Below are 20134 nucleotides of genomic sequence, written 5' to 3'. Positions count from 1 at the left end.
TATATGAATCTGTCTGTATATTAATTATTTTTGGTGCCTTTAAAAGTGTGACTAAATGGCAAACCAATATGTACACAAATACCATCAAATAAAAGCTGAGAATCTCTACTTTAACCTCATAGTAATTGTTTGATTTAAAATCCAAACTTTTTGAGTATACAGACAAAAGAAGAAAACATGCCTCATTGTTCCATTACTTATACCGGGCACTGTAGTTCTGGCATGAGCCCTATGTTCTGTACAAGTGGTACTGCTGTTCAGCCCTACCACTACTGAAAGTGATACACTATTGGAGATGTACTTATGAGCAGTCTCATCGAGTTGTATCAACAGTTTCTTTTGAGAAAGAAAAACAAACCTGATACCCGATTTCTCCATGAGAAGTAGTCTAATGTACATACACACACACTTGAATGAAGCATGCAGAGGCACATAATCGGGTTAAATATTTTATTAGGGAGCTTACTGGGAACAGATGTACTGTACAAACATCATAATGCAGTCTACAAGCTTCACTACAGTACAGAGTCAAGAGCTATCAAAATGCCTATGACGTAAAATAATAGCCAGTTGACAAGCGCAAAAAACTGTGTGCCTTACCAATGGCCACCTTATACTCTCACAGTAAGTAAAGCAGTACAGTAATTGTTGGATATTTACCCTCATCAGACCCCTCTATATTATATCCAGTTCATATCGAAATGAACAGAGACTTCTCTCCTTGGTGACCTGAACTTGAACTCGATAATCAGTTGCAGGACTTATTGATTTTAAACTGGCATGCTGTGGCTATGGGGAGCAGGGGGTAGAGGCCCAGGAAAGACAAGTATTGATTACTCACAGAGCAGTCTTCTGACAGCTGCGCTAAGCTAGCACAAAACTCCCCTCAACCCAATGTTGGCAGGGTAGAGAGAGGCGCTGCCTAAGCAGATTAAGCCATGCATTCGATAGATTTCACCTCTAAAATTACAAACCAGATTATTGATTATTATGAATATCTAGTGTGCTGATCCTGTTTTCACTGTTGGGATGAATACCGCAAAACTGATATAGATACATTATATTAAAGGCATGGAAATACCTTGGAGAAATACAGTATGTTGTCAAAGAAAACATGTTCTTTTGGTATGATGGTTGAGGAACAATATTCACTGTTGTTCGTCTTGGTCAGCCATGGTGTTAAGTGTTTTTCTCTTAAATCACTTTCCAAGTACAGTACAGTGTTGTATTGCCACACAACTTTATCGCAAGGGCTCACGAAACTCAATGTTATGATGTGCATGACTCAGATTATGTTTGCAGCCTAAAGGCTGAATTACAGTATACATACAATCAACATATTAACATCATTGGTGCTGGGCAAAGCTATGAAAACAGCAGCTTTCCATTCAGACCCCCAATAACGCTCTCTCTCTCTCTCTCTCTATCTATCTTTCCCGCTCTCTCTCTCTCTCTCCCTCACTCTCTCTGCCACCTGCCCTTCCTCCCTCCCTCCCCCCTTCTCTCTTTCTCTCTCTCTCTCTTTCTCTTTCTCTCAGTGGCCTAGTTTTCCTTTGCACATTTCTTCGCCTGTGCCTTAGCCCTAGGCCTGTCGATGCGATCAGAATTATAAATTCTAATGGACGTGTCACCACTTTGAAGTACTGCTCGAGAGCTTTGAGTCTGGGGCTCCCTTGGATATGCTAGGCAAAGTCTACGCATTGATCCCCTTGAATTTGTTTGACTTTGACACTCTCTTTCTCTTTTCCTTTCTCTCTCTCGCTTTACCTTTCTCTCTTTCTCCACTTCTCCTGCACACACTTGCACATGGCACACACACCCACCCTCCCTCTGCTGACAAAGTGTGAAAATACCCTTAAATATCTGACAGTCTCACATAATTATCCCTAAATTAGAATACATACAGTAATTATTGAGTAATAGAATATTTACAAAACCCTGAAACAATATACTCTCTTTACGTATGTTCATTTTAATGTGCTGCATATCATTGAACAGGGCCAATGGCGCAATAATGTCTTCAACGGCGAAGGGACCATGATCCACTGCTCCGGAGTCATCTATGGCGGCGTGTGGACTAATGGGAGGCCGCTGGGTGAGTCTCCGTGGCCTGTCTGCCACAACGTCTACTCTAACAGACTGATTTATGATAGGGGGGTACATGGAGGGAATCAGACCTCGAAAATAGCAACATTGACGACCCTCCCCTAAGCAAAATATATTTTTTTTAATATAGCCCTCCCTGAACGTATGAAAAAAATACATTGACCCTCCTCCTACAACAAGTATTGATTAAAACATATGATAATGATTGAAACATGCGATACAAGTAGATAGCAGAGCAACTACGGTCTCACTGCTAGGACATGGTTATGATCTGCAGTCCAGTCTTCTGCTGATCAACAGTATGCACACACACAGACAGATCAACGCCCACCCAATTGCTGACGCCAGTGAAATTAAACAGGCCAAAATGTTTAGTTTTTTTTTTTTTTTTAAATAAATCTAACTTGGTTTAAATGCAGGCTCCTGGTTGGGAGGAGTTTAGTCATTTTGGGTTAGAGCGTAAATTGGGAGGTGCATATTTTGTATATGTATTTAGTACATATACAAAATACCACATACAAAATACTTCCATATTTTTAAGTATGTTTTTCGTTGGATACCAAGCCACAACACTGGACAAAAACCCACAATCCTGCGTCAATTTAGTGCCATATCAAGGGCACATACATTATGTCACTTTGAGAGAGCAGAGTCTGCCGCACACAAGACTCAGATCGAGCAAGTGTTCAGTTGTTTCAATGAACCTTTTGATTATTTTACTTTGGCTACACATGGTCTGAACCTACCCATGAATTGTTTCAGTGAAGGCTGTGTAGGCTACTCAATGCAAGGAATTATAATAAAATAAGTAGCCTAGGCCTAATGGGCTACAGAACTGATAGGGATTTTCCAAAACTAGACTTGCCTGTAATCACCAAACTTTACGCAGCTGTCATACCCTGCCTAATCTAATGACACCCATCCATGGTTATCCATGGTTCTGAAATGGACGTTAAGATGCGGATGAATTCAAAGCATTTTGAGGAATCGCTGCACAATACGCATACATTACGCAAAAGTCCCCATACTTGGGTTTGAGTCAGCTTACAGGCCAGAATTTCTAATAATTATGTGCCAAGCCACGTACACATGGAACAGGGAGCCAGAGGCCTGTGCAGAAGCCTACGTTACACTAAAGGAATCACAAGTGAACCAATTCCAGTTTTTTAGCGGGGGGGGAAACAGAGCAGTCAATTGTCTGCCTTTATTCGGATGATTACATTGCAAACAATTACAATCATTTTTCATGTCACGAGAGCTCGCCCAGATCCGTGCAAAAAACAAGTCCACCCTTTGTTACGCCCCAGATCTCGTCAGATCGGAGTGAGAAGTACACCGATGGTGAGCTAAGAAAACACCCGTTCCCTTTGCGCTGGGCTTTTGGGCATACAGAGAGAGTGAGCAAAAGAGCGTAACGGGAGCATGCGGGAGGGAATTCTTTCTACGGTCAGCCATGCTCAACACTCATTGTCTTACCAGCTGAAGATGGACAGCCACGAAGGAGTTAAAGCAAAAAAACAGACGTACTCCAAGCTCCCTTGTCTCAGTACATAATACAGCCTCTCCCACCGCTACTTGTACTGTGCAGTAATTGATATTGGCTGCATTTCAGGCAGCCTTGAATTATGACCCACTCTACTACGCCTTGGCATAACAAAAATCCTGGGACATTGGCTGTTGTCATGGCAATGTCACAGCCAGCATGCACGGCAACCATTTTTTCAACCATTAAACCTTTTTTTTTTGAGGACCACTAGATTGTGTATCATTCATTGTTATGTCTTAATTTCTGTTTTCTCTCAGTGACACATGCAAACTGTTTGGACCCACAATAACCAGAGATGATCAGAGATCTGAATCACAAATTACAACACTCCACAATGTTTCCTCAAAACAGTATCTCCTGCAGGAATCAATTTAATTTCAATGTAACTTTGACAAGTGAATTGAAATTCCGATTCTAAATTGGCATTTTTCAGTTCTCGACTTGTAATTTCAATGTGCTTTCTGAATTGTCATGGATTTTAGACTTGATCTATTTGTTCAACCCCAAGTTAAACTGTAAAGAATCAATACAGGTGTCAAGTTGAAGTGAGTCAAATCTGGACTATAATATTTTCAATACAGGTATCTAGTTAGCATTGTTACAAGGCACACCTGGACTGTCAATGGGCTGATTCATGCATCTAGTTAGCATCATCAGGAGCCAAGTCTTGACTGTAGCCTGAGCTGTCAATACACAAGCCTACTGTACGTCTCGTTAAGTCTTTGCTTTTCTCTCCAGCTGACTGACTGGCGGAGGTGGTGAAATATTAAGCAGGGACAGGTTGTTTGTTGTCCGCCCTCCCGTGGGGGACTCTGTCGGGGCACTGACGCCGGGGGCTGTGACCCCCGGACCCCCGTCTGTCATGTATTGATGTCTGCTGATGTGCCTGCATGATAATGGATTCAGATAGAGGGAGCCCCTTAGAGGGCCCGCGTATAAATCACACGGGAAGGGGGTAGGGGGACAATGTGTGTGTGTGTGTGTGTGTCTGTGTGAGTGTGTGTCTGTGTGTGTGTCAGGGGGCTTCATGGTGCATTATTGATGGTCCTTGGGGAGGGATGAAAGTGTGCCTGCTGGTAGCGGGGGCCAAGGGGAGAGTAGGGTTGTAACACATTCCATAGGCCTTGCCATACACATCCACAGGTGAGGGGGAGGGATGGGGGTTAGGGGAGAGGGGGATGGATGGATGGATGGGGGTTAGGGGAGAGGGGGTTGGATGGATGGGGGTGAGGGGAGAGGTGAAGCAGGCACTGATCTCTGGGGTTGAGGCAGGCTGGATGTCTCTCTGCCAGATTGTTCATGGCGGTGTTGGTATGAGTGGGAGGCTGTGCATCACTCCAATTGAAGGATTTCCTGTACGCATGTGTGTGCGCGTGTGTGTGTGCGTGTGCACGCGCACGCGTCTGTGTATAGCTGTGTGGGAATGGGGGTTAGCCGTTTCAAAGCTCCTCCTGATTCATTCCAACCAGCTCAAACCTGACAGGGGTGTAAATTGCTGGGATTAGGATTCAGACGGCCGCGGCATCTGTTGGCTCTCTCTAGTAATGCCCCCCCGTCTGTCAGCGAGGAGCCGTCACTCCCACATTATTGATTGGCCTCTCATTTCCGCCCCATTGTTTTCATTCCCACCTCGGAGGTGATCATCTGCGATGATGAGTCTAACGTGTACTCTGCACCTGGCCGTGTCTGGCGTTGAATGCTAATGTGTGGACATGCCTAGGCGCCCGGTCCTTGGCACTGGTTAGGAGAGACGTGTTGGCAGGCCTAATGAGGAGAGCAATGAACAAAAAGAGTGTTAGCCATCCCTTACTATGATAGTCTTCTACCTTACTGTCTTTACACTAAATACCCTCCTACCTGACTGTCTTTACACTGAATACCCTCCTACTATAGTCTTCTACCTGACTGTCTTTACACTGAATACCCTCCTACCTGACGGTCTTTACACTGAATACCCTCCTACTATAGTCTTCTACCTAACTGTCTTTATACTGAATACCCTCCTACTATAGTCTTCTACCTGACTGTCTTTATACTGAATACCCTCCTACTATAGTCTTCTACCTGACTGTCTTTACACTGAATACCCTCCTACCTGACTGGCTTTACACTGAATACCCTCCTACTATAGTCTTCTACCTAACTGTCTTTATACTGAATACCCTCCTACTATAGTTTCTACCTTACTGGCTTTACACTGATTTGTCTGGTTGGGAGATTGGCAGGTTGATTACGAATATGAAATTCATAATTATTCTCTTTTTTTCTTTTTCTTTTTTTTTTGGTGTGATTTTGATGGGCGGTACATGATTTACATAACATGACGGGACATGATGACTACGTACCATGACATGACACGACATGACATGACATGACACCTTTTGTCAATGAAGACGTGCTCTATGCAGGCTAATGCTAATCACTAGGAAATCATCTATTCATGAGGTGGGACCTGACAAGGCTTCAACAGGGCTCAAATGTTATCTGCTGCTGCGTATGCTAATCAGCTCGCCTATTGAGGAGACAGAGAGAGACTCAGATTTCCTTCAGTGTGCTGACTTGTGTCATTCTAGGTCGTGATCAAGGCTTTTTAGCGAGTGTAGAGTTTTTCAATTCGCAGTGAGATTGAAATGTTTCTTTTGAGTGCAGAGAAGAAGCTGAATGGCCTTGATTGTATATTGAAAACCTGTTTGTATACGACCACAGGTGGCGCCTCGAAGATTGTGATTGAGGGAGGGGACGTGTTGGAGGTCTTCCAAGAGTCTCCATTTTCCGTGGACGTGCAACTGCAGACTGAGGAGGGGGAGAAGACAACAGGTGAGACACAAAATGGACGCCAAAATGGACACATTAGTGTTACATACTTTTAAGAGATGTACTGTATTTTTAATGAAATATTAATGGATTTTTAAGGAATTCCACTCCTTGTGTATTTTGTCTTTAATCAGAGGTTATAGATGAAGCTGCAAATAGGTGAATAGGCTCACTTTCTGCTTTTTATCTCAATGTTATTGTCTACCAATTGTACAGTAAGAGACTCAATTCAGTAAGGTAAAAATATACACCCATTGTAGGAGAGCATTTCTCATCTGAAAAATGTCAAGAACTGTACATATTGATTATTACTGTAGGCATTGGTAAGGAATTTCTACCCTGTGAAGCACAACAATAAATGTACCTCCATTCAGTATGAACAATGTTTTTTTTTTTTTTTTTTTTTTACTTATTCCAGAGACTCACCAATGAATCGAATCAGGCCTTGAGTTTGTAGTCAATTTCGAGACGGTCCTCTTTTAATAGTGCGAACCAATTCCTCCCCTATTTCCAGGTGAAAATGGCAGAGTCTTACAGATATCAGCTGGTATCAGACTCTCTGATCTCTCCTCCTCATCAACTCCAGCCAGCCTGCTGAAGAGGGTGGAGGACATCAAGGAAACCCTGATACACACACCATTGTAGGTCACGTCAACATGCATATATCTAGTCTGTTCCTACTTCATCGCTGTAGATTTACTACATGTTTCCATATCAGTGGTCTAAGAGATAATGGACGAAGAGTATAGAAACGGCCTTTCAAACACACATTATCATCTGATATTATTATGCTATATATTTTAAAATCATCTTGTATTCATAGTCTGCAAGGTAGCAGGACTGTGCTTTCTCCCTTGGCGTGGAGGATGCCAACATGCCTCTCTCTCTCTCTCTCTCTCTCTCTCTCTCTCTCTCTCTCCCCCCCTGTCTGTCTCTTTCTCTGCCAGTGTCTCTCTCTACCTCCCTTACACACTTTCTCTCTCTCTTTCTCTCTCTCACTGTTATTACCCCCCCCCACTCAGTGGCTTTCAGGTTGTCAGCTACCCTTTGATGGAGAGAGCCTTTGAAAGCCAGGCCTGGAGAGGCACAGCAGCGGCCCCCCTCCCCCACGCCGCCCCTGCTCCCGCGGTGGTGGTGGCGGCGGCTAAATCGGGCTCGGTGCAGGCTGACTCGCCGCTCCCGGAGGGCGAGTGGGAGTCTGGAAGCGGATCAGAGGGGCCGGCGCTCGGGGGGGGCGCCACCCCCAACTACCTGGATGGTGAGGGGAGATAGTCATGGATGGCACCCGTTCGTCACGCCACCCCGTTTCTTATTTACACACACACACACACACACACACACACACACACACACACACACACTCTCTCTCCCCCTCTCCTTCTCTCTTAAAACGCTAATAGTTCAGAAAATATCACTAGGCCAATTGCGAGAAGCCTGTGGCTTGCTGAAGTTTTGCAGAAGGTTCTTTGAAAGCACAGTCCTAGTCTGACACTGTAACAATGTCTATATATCTATACTGTGACATTTCATGGGGCAGCTGTCCAAGATGGCTGCTGCGCCAGACTACATTCCCCAGAATCTTCCCTTTCCGAGGGTGATTTCCCAGTCAAGGGCTGGCTGCTACTAAAGACTTGGGAATCCACAGACTAGCATGTCAGACTTGTAATTGACATTTTACTTTTACCTTGTGACAAGGTGAATGTTACCAGTTTGGCTCTTTAAGTGAGTGTTTTAAATGCATATTTTTTTGTGAGTTCTCCCCTCATGGAGGTCCAAAGTTTTGGAGCGTTGAAAGACTATCAGGCTTGGCAGACGTCTCAATACATTTATGAGGATGTCTATGTGACCCACACACTACTACAGCTGTGTTTGTACACATATCAGAGACTCATGGCTTGGATCTTGTTCATTGATGCAAGGTAATTGAACAGCGTCCTAACCAGCTTGTAGAAATTGTCGAAAAATCCAGTCACCGTAATTAGTGTTACATAGGCCTACACTCTTTTAACCAAGAGTCGATTCCATGGAATACCATGGTACATGGTAAGTGCAGTGTTTAAGTCGTCGCTGTTTCAATAAGCCAAGTGGTCTCTCCATAAATCACATCACGTCAGATACATACTACACAGCACAGCAGACAAGGAGCCAGGGTAAGGGCCAGACTGCGTGGGTATTTAATCAATGTCATTAAATCTCCTCTAAATTTCACTTACCTACTGGCAGGTTAATGCCACTTTAACCTTATGCTGCCCCTCCTCCTCCTCCTCCTCCTCCACTACTACGCACAGACACTCTCAGACCTGGGCCGTCGCTGGACTTGTCACTAACCATTAGCATGCTGGAGACAATTACCCCTTGCAGGATGTGAGGGTGATAAATATTTCATATGGGTGTCCATTAAAGACACAAGAGGCTTCTCTCATTGAGATGAAAGAGGCCCGGGCTTCCCGCTGTCTGGAATGTTAATGATTGTGTAGTAGTGTAGCGATTGAGGGGGTGAGGTGGGAGTGGGGTTGGGGTGGGGTGTGGTGGTGATGCTCCATACGGACAGGCTTTTGTGTTTCCAGGAATGTTTGCGCGCCAGTTTGGCGCGCTTTTTGTTCCACTGTAGTTGTTGTTGTTGTTGTTTTGGTGATGGGGTCTTGTTTTCTGTGGGACGAGGCATTGGAAACAAGTCGTACAAAGGTACAGCATGCAGTCTATTAGCAGACCGTGATGTACATGCTCTTCACACGCACATCTCAAGGCAGGATTGTACGAACAAATAAATGTATGCCGTGTTGTTTGTGACACCGTGACCAACAATATCTAGTTTATTTTCATAGTTGGTGCATATTCATGATGTATCCACAGTAGTCTATATAGATGTGAATCCACAGTAGTCTATATAGTCCATTCAGTTGTCTCTCGGACTCCTGCCAAACCATGGTTCATTCCAGTGTATTGTTCTCTGTGCAGGGAAGGAAGTCGGTGGGGACCAGCTGGGAGATGGAGAGTCCACCACCATCACAGAGTCTTTCTCAGGTAAACGCCCCGTCTGTAGCTCTCACCTCAGATTCATACACATGAGCTAGAGGTCTGCATGATCATGATGCCTCAACAGGTTTTATCTTTTCAGTGTTGGAACTTGTGGATTTGATAGAAATAAGGTATATAGCTCTCCGTCTCTCCTTCTGTTGGGTTTCATGGTTGAGGAGCGTAGGGACACACTGGTCTTCCTCTTCCCTTTATTTTGCTTTTTAAAGATGTGCTACAATATTTATTTTTACCTCAACTTTTTGTGGGCTCATTGATATTTTCTGTGCAATGTGGAGTTGTTTGTGCTCTCCGTCTGAGCAGCTCTCTGCTAGGTTGCTGCAGATTTAATGAGAACAGGTGGGTATACTGTAGGAAGAGATCAATGGGAGTTGATGTGGCTTGAGCTCTTGCTGGAGCAGTGAACTTGAGCTTCAGCTCTGCGTTCAAAGTATGTCTGACCGCGAAAATCCATCCTGGCTTTCTCCTCACTCTGCACGAGTTTTTTTCTCTCTCTCTCTCACACTCTACCTCCCTTCCTCTCCCTAAACGCGTCTCTCCATTCATTCCCTGTGAACGGCGTTGGACTGGGAGGGGGGTTGAAAGGAAGCCCTCTCAGTCAAGTGGAAATGCAGAGGGGATAATCTCAGCGCTCTCCACACTGAGGGAAAGAGAGAGAAAGATGGCTGGACTGTGTGAGAAAAGGAGAGAGAGATGAACTGCAAGAGGGAGTGTCTATGAGAGAGAGGGAGAAAGATGTATTGTGAGGGAGCGGTAGGAAGAAAAAAAACAGTAAGAATGTGAGAGGTGAGAGAATACAAAATTGTGAGAGACAGAGAGAGAGAAAGAGAGAGAGAGAGAAAGGTCAGAGTAGTGGCTCCCAAAACGCCGCCTTGTTAATTTCCTAATGTCCTCGGCTCATTTCGTGGCAGTTAAGCTAGGTGAGAAAGCAGCTGACCCCCGGACTAATTGTCATGCCCGCTGCCACCTGCCCTACTGTACCTATCTATCTCTCTCTCTCTCTCTCTCTCTCTCTCTCTCTCTCTCTCACTCACTCACTCACTCACTCACTCACTCACTCACTCACTCACTCACTCACTCACTCACTCACTCACTCACTCACTCACTCACTCACTCACTCACTCACTCACTCACCTGTGTATGTGGTTTCCCAGCCAGGCACTCCTGTAGGACTGCTGCTTCATCAAGTCTGGGAGCACAGGAAAGGGCATCATCATTAGATTAGTCCCTGATCGCTCTCCCTAAGTAATTATCCTTTGCCCAGACTCTAGCAGCAGACTTAATTGATTTAATGGAGTGGTCCCTCTCTTTGCTTTTTAACATGGCTCAAGAGTATGTATCTCTTATATTTTTTCTTTTAACATACATTGGTCTCAATGTTGAATATGAAGGGTTATGGTTTTTGGTCAATGACAAATAAGGTTTTCAAAATGAAATCAGAAAAATACTGAGCAAAATGGATTTTAAATACATATATAAAAATAAATATATTAGTTTCATAGCTTTTAAGGTGATATACGTTTTCATTTAATTTAATTTTTAAACAAGATTTCAGATTTTACCACCCAGAAAATGTCAGGTGGCGCAACCATATATGAATTTTGAAAAATACACTAAGAAGGTAAAAGTTGTTCTTATTCCTGTACTGTGTGACAGGTCCATCACTCATGACATGGTAAAAGTTGTGGGAGGAGGATTGTACCTGTCCCTCACATCCGTCAGCACCGGCTCTAAGTGGGCCCATAGAGCACGTTCATCATGCCGAAGGGATGAAGAGATGGTGACATATGACTGACATCCATGTGCTGTATAGCCCACATGTGTGAACTGTGGACTATACAGCACATGCTTCCTCTGAAATGAGAAGCTTGGACTTTGCTCTTCAGCTTGTATGAAACATTTTCTGAAAAGTCTACATGAATGCAAACTTCATCCTCCGTCAGGGTTTCTTTTAATCCCCTGCAATCTTTGGCTTGGTGCAACCAGTTGAAGTGATGTTTAGCCAGAGAATCAAGTTTCTAGTTGAACAACTCCAATAGGTCAGAGCATGTTCCACTTTGAGTCATCTTGGCAAAATTTGCGAATGTTCTCTGTCCATCAGATTTTGTCGCTCGTGACCACTGCTGCCATGTAACAGGTACTTCCTCCTGAGGTACTGCCACCTCGATGTCACCTCGATGTCAGCACTTCGCACAGATGCTCGCACCGATACATGCACTCCCTGCTTTGTGGATCACAGACAATTGAAGTCAACAGCTCTGAAATGTCTCTGTTGTTTGTTTTTGTTTTTAGTTATTGTATCCTTTTTCCCCGATAGCATACAACTGTTCTCATCCCGACAGAAGTAACCACTTCTTCCTTTCTCACCAGGGCAAGTTTCTGTGTACCCCTTGGCTTGCTTCTTTCACTGACTGTTTTTTTGCCTTTCCTTACCCTTTCTATGGACTCTCTACTAGAAGAACAACTGGAACATCTCCTGATGAATTCATAGATTCAGGTGTAAATTCATTATTTTGGTCAGTGCCCTGTGCTTTTTTTGGTAGCTCCTCCATTGCTGCCTTGTTTTTTTTTGTTGAGCCTTTGCTGAGCTCTGAAATGACTGGTGTTTTCAGTATTTTCTCATCATTCTTCCTTTTTTGGTAACAAAAAAGAAATATTGACAGAAATTCAGGTGACTAAGAGCAAAACATGCTTACCAATGACAATGTAACATACCTATCTCTAAAAAAGATATAAAGTTTCAGACCCCTGTTATTTAAATCAATCAAAATATATGGGACATATTATTTTATTGTTGAAATATTGAATAGCATGGGTAATAAAAACTAAGCTGTACTGTAATACTGTATGTTGCACTGCTATTAAGTTTGTATTATCATGTAATAACTGTGAAGTTACTATGAAAATGAACATTACACCATAGTGAAATATACAGTTATACACAATTACCACAATACCTTGCCTTTCGTTTGGCAAGGTACTCTGCCCTTGCAACTGGATCATTTTTTAAAGTCTCTATGCCGTGCTGTTTTTTCTTTGCTTGATAATGGCATCTGCAAAAATGAATGAAAAAATAATAACTTAAAGGTGCAATATGCAACTTTGACTATCAATTTTGGTTATGTAGTCCTATATTCTTGAAAAGTAGGAATTGTTCACCTTTAAACAACTGAAATATGTATATATTTAAGAAAATGTATTTAATATCTTCAAACACATTAATTAACATCACTTTTTTTCACGCCACCTGACATATTGGGTGCATCACCTGACTTTTTGAACTCAATTCAAATCTAACAGGCATTAACTTGGACACCTATATAAATGTTTGTCCTGAGGTCATACCACCTGACATGGTAAGTTGAACCAGCCTCACCATTACTCAAAAACGTCAAATTATGTAATATTTGTGGGAGAGCTACTAACCTTGTTACTCCATCATTTGGGGTCTTCCGTGTGATCTTAAAGGCACAGTACATAAAATTATGTTTTAATGTTGGTCGCCCCCTCTGACATTTGGAGAAGTAAACGGTTTTAATTAATAGAATAGTTTTGAAATAGGACTGTTACACAACTTTCCATCATTTATAAGTAATCTAACATAAAATCATGCCAAACTATTTGAGTCTGAATTTTATTGAGAAAATTAACCTTTTTATTGCAGTTTTGTTCTCTGCATGTATTTTTGGACGGTTGCACCACCTGACATTTTGGGACTTTAAAACACCAAAACTCTAAACTAAAAAATAAATTGAATTCAATAAAATGAAAAGAGTCTCATAAAGGAGATATTGTAGTGCAATTTCATAGATTTTTTATAATTGTTTTTAGGAAAATAATATATTCTGACACAAAAAAATCACGTAATGTCATTGACCCTTTTACATATTCTGTATTTCATCCGCTTGTACGTTTCTGCTACAATATGAGTATGTTTATTTCATGATAGAACCAACCCAGAGACATCAGAGGTATCAATATGAAACAATTTTTTTTTTTTTGGTTACAGTGCACATAAAGGCACAGGGGTAGGCTGTTCGGGGAGATTTATTTACCAAAAGTGCCATTGACTGACATTAAAAGACAGAATTTACAGTTTTCCATCTGCTTTTATAATACTCCTGGTCAAATATGTGCGAAAAATCCAATTATGTTTTATTGATCATCAAAACTATCTGGAGGCTCTGGCCTTGGATTTACGAGGGTGGGGCACAGACTGGATAAATCAAGGTCATCTCGTCTAACCTCCAGAGATGGATAGGTAGTCTGCTGTAGAGGTGCTTCTATCTCCTCCATCCCTCCATCCCTCTCCTCTTTCACTCTCTCTGATGATTTAATCATGCCGTTCGCTTAGAGAGCACACCTTGAAAGTGATGAATAGTGCCTTCGGAAAGTATTCAGACCCTTTCACTTTTTCCACATTTTGTTGTGTTATAGACTCAATTTAAAATGGATTAAATTTAAAGAATGTGCCATCAATCCACACACAATACCCCAGAAGGGCAAAGCAAAAACACGTTTTTTTTTTTTTTTTTAAATCTCAGTATATTTATTAAAATTGAAATACAGAAATACCTCATGTACATACGTATTCAGACCCTTTGCTATGACAGTCTTAAAATCAGCTAAAATGCAAAAATGTCATCAACAAATCACTCAATAAATTTAATTGAGTCCATCTTAATGCAAGGATAATAGTTCATGTAATTTTGGAATTAATATCTTTGTTTTTATAGGGTCTCTGATTTGCATTGGAATCAATTACACACTGTGATTAGGATGTAACTACCAACTCAGCAAATTTCATAATTTTCTCTTGATCCTGACAAACTCCCCAGTCCCTGCCGGTGACAAAAATACCCATAACTTGATGGAGCTACCACTATTCTTCACACGAGAGATGGTGCGGAAACTGCATTGCATGTGCTGGATTTGCACCAAACTTAATGCTTTGTAGTAAAACCAGATAAACACATTTCCAGCCACTTTATTTGCTGTATCACTTCATTGTTACAAACACAATTATGGATATGAGAGATTATTTTCCATTAAGGGATTCTTTTTGGCCACTTGGTTATAGACCAATTTTGTAGAGTGACTGAGATGATGATGTGCCATCTACTGTGCTTTTTCCTCTCCACCATTCAACTTTGTAGATTTTTGTAAGTCTCCCCAGGTCTCAGGGTCGCATTCCGGAGCAGTTTTGTTCCTCTCCATTTGCAAATCAGAGACCCTATAAAAACAAACATATTAATTCCAAAATTACATGTTATCACAACTTACATGTTATTACAACTATTATCCTTGCATTAAAATTGACTTAATTCAACTTAATGAGTGATTTGTTGATGACATTTTTGCATTTTAGCTAATTTTAAGAGTGTCATAGCAAAGGGTCTGAATACTTATGTACATGAGGTATTTCTGTATTTAAATTTTAACAAATGTACTGACCATTTCTAAAAACCTGTTTTCGCTTTGTCATTCTGGGGTATTGTGTGTGGATTGATGGCAAATTAATGTAATCCATTTCTTTTAATTTAATCCATTTTAAATTGAGTCTATAACACAACAAAATGTGGAAAAAATGAAGGGGTCTGAATACTTTCCGAAGGCACTGTATATCTTAAGGGGGCCAAGTGGACTGGAACCGCAAAGCAGACATGTCCCCCCAAATTATTTGTTCTTTTTTTTCTTTGATAGATAGTCTTACCTCAACGACAGTGTTGATGAGTGGGAGAGACCGGTACATTAATTTAGTTTTTGCTGCATTTGTATGTACTCTATGGTAGGTGCCATAGATAATCTGATAATTATGATAGCTGTTTATGTTCATTATTGGTGTATTGATTTGTGTTGTTTGAGTGTTGCCAGTTGCTTTGTGACTGCAGCAGATGCTGGGTTAAGTGAGATGAGCTGCAGCGAACATGGCTTAACCCTCTGAACCCCAAGCAGAAACCCAAGCACCTCATGTCAGTCATCGAAGCAGTTCCTGTCTAAAATCGGGCACAGTGCCACAGTGGATGGCATAGCTGGTGGAGCAGGTGTGGATGGTCTGGATGGTGCGGCAGGTGTGGATGGTCTGGATGGTGGGGCAGGCGTGGATGGTCTTGATATCTCTCTGTCCTCTCTATCCTCTCATCTCTGCTCCATCCTGCAGTTCAGTCAAACATTCGCTAAATTTTTATGACGTCACTGTTGGTCTCAACCAAGTCATTCAAGGCTTCCCAGTTGCGATGTGGGATGCAGAATTCTTTTTTTTTTTTTAGAGAATCTAGATTGTGCAAACGGTTTATTTTTGCCAACATTTTAAAGGAGACATGTAGAATAAAGCTTAGATTCGGTTATTTTTCCTGACGGAAGCGTTTGCCGCACATGATTAGTTCAAGGACCATCGCAAATTTAAAAATCCGACGATAATTTCTATTTTTACAATTTCTGGCTATGATAAATGGTGTAATTTTGGCGATTTTTTAAAGACAACATGGGTTTCAAACCCGCTGGCGGGTTGTGGGATTCATAGGGTTAATACTAATCTTCATTATTGCTGCTTAATGAACTGTTTGGAGACAATCACCGCACTGTGCTTATGTTCGTTCGTTTGTACTGTAATGTATGCAGTCTGTTTAAAGCAGTAAAATGCTGAAAACATAAATCTCTCTTCCAACTACTATATATGCCATCCCTAATCAGTTCATCACTGAGTAATTGATTGTACAACATAGGCAAAAAAAACATGCTTGCACACTTTGCACCTCTGCTCTCACCTAGATAAGGTAATGAGAAGGCCCTGCAATTACAGCAATCAGACAGGCAGGTTTGGGCATATTCAGCACAGCGAGGTGCATCTCACCAACCTAGGATGTTAATTGGGTGTGTAGCTTAGTGCAGACACAGCCACAGGGCCCAGAACCAGAGGGATGTTGGCAAGGGCCTCGGGGTGAACACAGGAACCATAACCTCCACATCAATCCCTTTATGACTAAGGACAAAAATCAGTGCCGGCAGGGAATGCTTAATTTAAAAATTAATGGGCCGTGCTTTTTTTTTCTGCCACTTAAGACACTTTGCAGCCTCCCTAACGTCACTCTACTCTTTTACGGCTCTCATACTGCCAGTGGAGGAGGAGACCTTGCAGACACAGCAGTTATTCCGTCGCTAATTTGATTACAGTACATATCAGTGTGTCCTTATAGCTAGTGTGACGGGGAGGTACCCATGCAGACCAAACAGAACCGAAGCTCTGTGCCTGTGAAAATCCGGGCCTATGTTTTTGTGTTGCTACTGATTTCAGACAGGTTCTAGGGGAAATTGCGAATCAGCCAGGTGTTCTGGTCCTTGACAGCCCTCTTTGATCCCACTGTTATTGAAAGTGACACCTCGGTGTTGAGGTCGTGACCTCGCCATTTAAGTTTGAGCAAAAATAGTCACAGCACAGCACCTTTCATGTGTTGCCCCCTTCTTAATACACAACCAGTAGCTGGAGTTCATGACCCCCCAAACATGTTTTGCAAAGGTAGTCAGATCATAATGACCTGTCATGTTGCACTGGTGTTGAAGCTACTATATGACTGTGAGAAGCAGATGGAGAAACAGTCAGGGATTAGAAACAGCAGTTTGGTGACAGGTGATGACAAGAGTCACACAAACAGCACAGTGCTCTGAGGGAATGGTATGCACTTGTACAGCAAACAATCATTTTACATTACGCTTAACTGCGTTACGTGTCCATACAAAGCAAATCCAGCTCTCTACATCACCTTTTCGGCTTAATCCGCTGTCTACATTGAATTGTAGCGACTTAATACAAGTATCGGTAGGTAGTAATCAATCCGAGAAAGTAAACTACTCTTTCCTTCTTGCTCTGACTTGACTCAATGTGCACATTAGCCCTGTCTCTAATTCAAGAACTCAATGAAATATTGATCCATTCTCAAGTCTAAGCCTGTTCAAATTACTTTTAACCAAGTAGGTAATGTGTTATTCTGTTCACAGGAAAGGTAAAATTAGGCATATCCAATGTTCCATTGTCAGAACTAACACAGTTTTTAGGTCATTGATGTTCTGTGGCTAGAATGGGGAAAATTAGGTCCTCCCATGGTGTAATTTCTCACATTTACAAAGACACGCTGTAAGATGTAAGACTTTTGTGCTTTTACTTTTTTCAGTAGGTCTGTCCTTTTCACTGCTTTGTAAAATGGATGACTAGAGCAAGAGTTAAAATGTAATTGTATGTACTGTATATATATAGCTCAGTGTTAGACCTTTGCATGAAGTACATACTTTCAAAGCCCTTTTGTGCCAGGCCAAATACATTTTTGAATAAATCTCCATTAAAAGCAAGCAAATGGTGCATGTATGTTCACATGCTCAGTAAAAGAGCAACTACCCACGCTTTGTGGCAAACAGTCTCTATAGGATGTCAGAAGATATAATTCATTTTAAAAGAGCATTCTAGTTATTGAGGGTGTTGATTCGGTCGTATTTCATTCAGACATCAAAGAGCAATGAGCATGACAACTGGAAATTGGTGGTGGGCGAGCATTTTTGTTGACTGGGACTGGTTTATTCAGATTGGGTGACACGTAGACATGAGTAATATTAAACTATAAAACCAAATTGGTAATTATTTAATCCAGCCTTCTCGGTCGATAAAGCCAATCAATTTTTCACAGAGGAGAATGCCCCGTCTTGTGAAACAACTAGCCCATGATGTGGGGGCGTAATCAAAGCTAATACTGCCATTTTAGCTCTGAACAGAACATCATATTTTATTACAGTCACTAATGTACTCGTTTGCTGCATCTGTAAAGTCCTTATCGGTCTCTCTCTCTCTCCTATCTACCTACACTGTCTGTCTGTTTCATTTCCCACCCCTCATCTCTCTCCTTTCTTCATCTCTTCATTTCCTTTCCTTCCTACCGTACTTTCTTCCTTGCTCTGCACCAACCTGTTCTCCTACCCTGTTATCTTGCCCACAACCCAACTTTCTCTATCTTACTTCATTCTCACCCGTTTGTCACCCCCCCCTCCCCCCCCCATAACTTTCTGTCCCTCTCCTTCTCTCGCTCATGTTTACTCCTTCCTCCCACCTGTGTGTCTCTGGGTGATGATTAGCAGGTAAGTTCTGACTCAGCCATCATAGGGGGGAGGAGATGGAGAATCAGCCGTCATAGGGGGGGGGGGGGGGGGTGGTGGCATATGTGGGGGGGCGGGGGGGGGGGGGGGGTGGAGAAGGCTAATTAGCTACTGGCTGAGCGGGTCCCGGGAGGTCAAACGATCCTATCTACCTCGCCGTGCAGGTTTAATGGAGGGGGGGAGGGGGGCAGGGAAGGGAGAGATGATGCACACTCACGCTGCTGCTGGGTCCCAGAGGCTTAAGCCCTAACCTTTTCCAGCCGCTCCTCTCTCCTCAGTCTTCTAATCGTCTTAATTAAAACACACACACAGGGGGTCAGGAGGAGACACCCCCCCCCCCCCCCCCCCCTCTCTCTTTTCCTAGCCTCCTGTTTCCCTTGGAGCATCCTCTGTAATGATCATTTGGCCGCATCAGTGTATGTCTCAAGCAGGCTGAAAACGTAAGGCCAGTCATCCATCTCCCGGCTTGAGGGGATGGGTTGTACTGTATCCGACCTCATTCGTAGGGTGTGTTGCCGGCTCACTTCATTGAACCTGCTAAAGGCATACAGCTGTTCTTTGGCAGTACAGCCATTAGACTCGTAACCCATGTACTGTATGTTCAAGTGTGTGTTTTAGAACACTACATTATCAAATATATAAGTCTGAAGTATTTGGTCCCATTTTAGATAAATCCATGACTGAATATGCATCGCTGCAATTCACTTATTGGCAAATTGTCAAAATCTGCAACATGACCCAGACATGTTTAATTTTCCGAAAAGTGTATATTTGGTTAATTTTTTGATTATGTATGAAACAGCCTCTCCAGCTCCAAATGGCTGTGATGACCTGTTTCCACCCTGTGCTGGTGAGCCTTATTGTAAGTTCCACTCTACTCCCAGTCCAGCATGGGGTGCATTAAGGTAATGAGGCGCTGCGGACCAGGGAACACACTGCCTGAGTACTGCCAGATCCAGGGCTCTCATCCACTTAGTGCTGTCTTAAATGATGCCTACAGAGTCACCGTGCCCCACTGTTCCCAAGGAGACAACCACATAATAACGGGGTGTGTGTGTGTGGGGGGGGGGGGGGTTAGGGTTTTGGATAGTGAAGTCAACTACTCTTCTAAGGTTTGTATAATGTTGGTTACTGTATGTCTCTGGGACTGATTAATTGCGACCTCAAATCGGTGTCTTCCGTTACAGTGGCACTTTACTACGATAATACTAATTTTTCATTTATTCATCATGGAAAGAGCATACTGTACCAATAAAACATGATTAACAAAGGACACATGCTGCCACAGAATGTCACTTACAAGCACGTCTTGCACACCCTGATCGAGGGTTACAGGTTTTTTTAAAGCAAGTGCACAGTGTTTTCTACTTAAAATGATCTCCCACTTGCTGTGATCACTTCACCAAGACTCATTGTTGAGTTCCCCTACTGAGATAGCATTGCCATAGGGCCACATTCATTCTGAAAGTAGTCTAGATTACAGGACAATAAGAT

The 20134-nt window shown here is 42.5% G+C and overlaps 1 protein-coding gene across 1 annotated transcript in view; it reads left to right on the top strand.

Annotated features, from left to right (window-relative positions):
• The window catches only part of LOC310808014 (MORN repeat-containing protein 1-like), a gene marked incomplete at its 5' end in the record, with an annotated part of 42929 nt that overhangs the window by 4419 nt on the left and 18376 nt on the right, over nt 1-20134 (top strand). Inside the window, 5 exons of the mRNA XM_083674711.1 lie at nt 1999-2095; nt 6359-6469; nt 6981-7107; nt 7489-7724; nt 9425-9490. Coding sequence (XP_083530837.1) covers nt 1999-2095; nt 6359-6469; nt 6981-7107; nt 7489-7724; nt 9425-9490 — 637 coding nt within the window. The remainder of the gene's footprint in view (nt 1-1998; nt 2096-6358; nt 6470-6980; nt 7108-7488; nt 7725-9424; nt 9491-20134) is intronic.

The sequence above is a fragment of the Argentina silus genome, assembly GCF_951799395.1.
Source record: "Argentina silus genome assembly, chromosome: 8".
Classification (NCBI taxonomy): Eukaryota; Metazoa; Chordata; class Actinopteri; order Argentiniformes; family Argentinidae; genus Argentina; species Argentina silus.
This window is presented reverse-complemented; position numbering and strand designations above follow the sequence as displayed.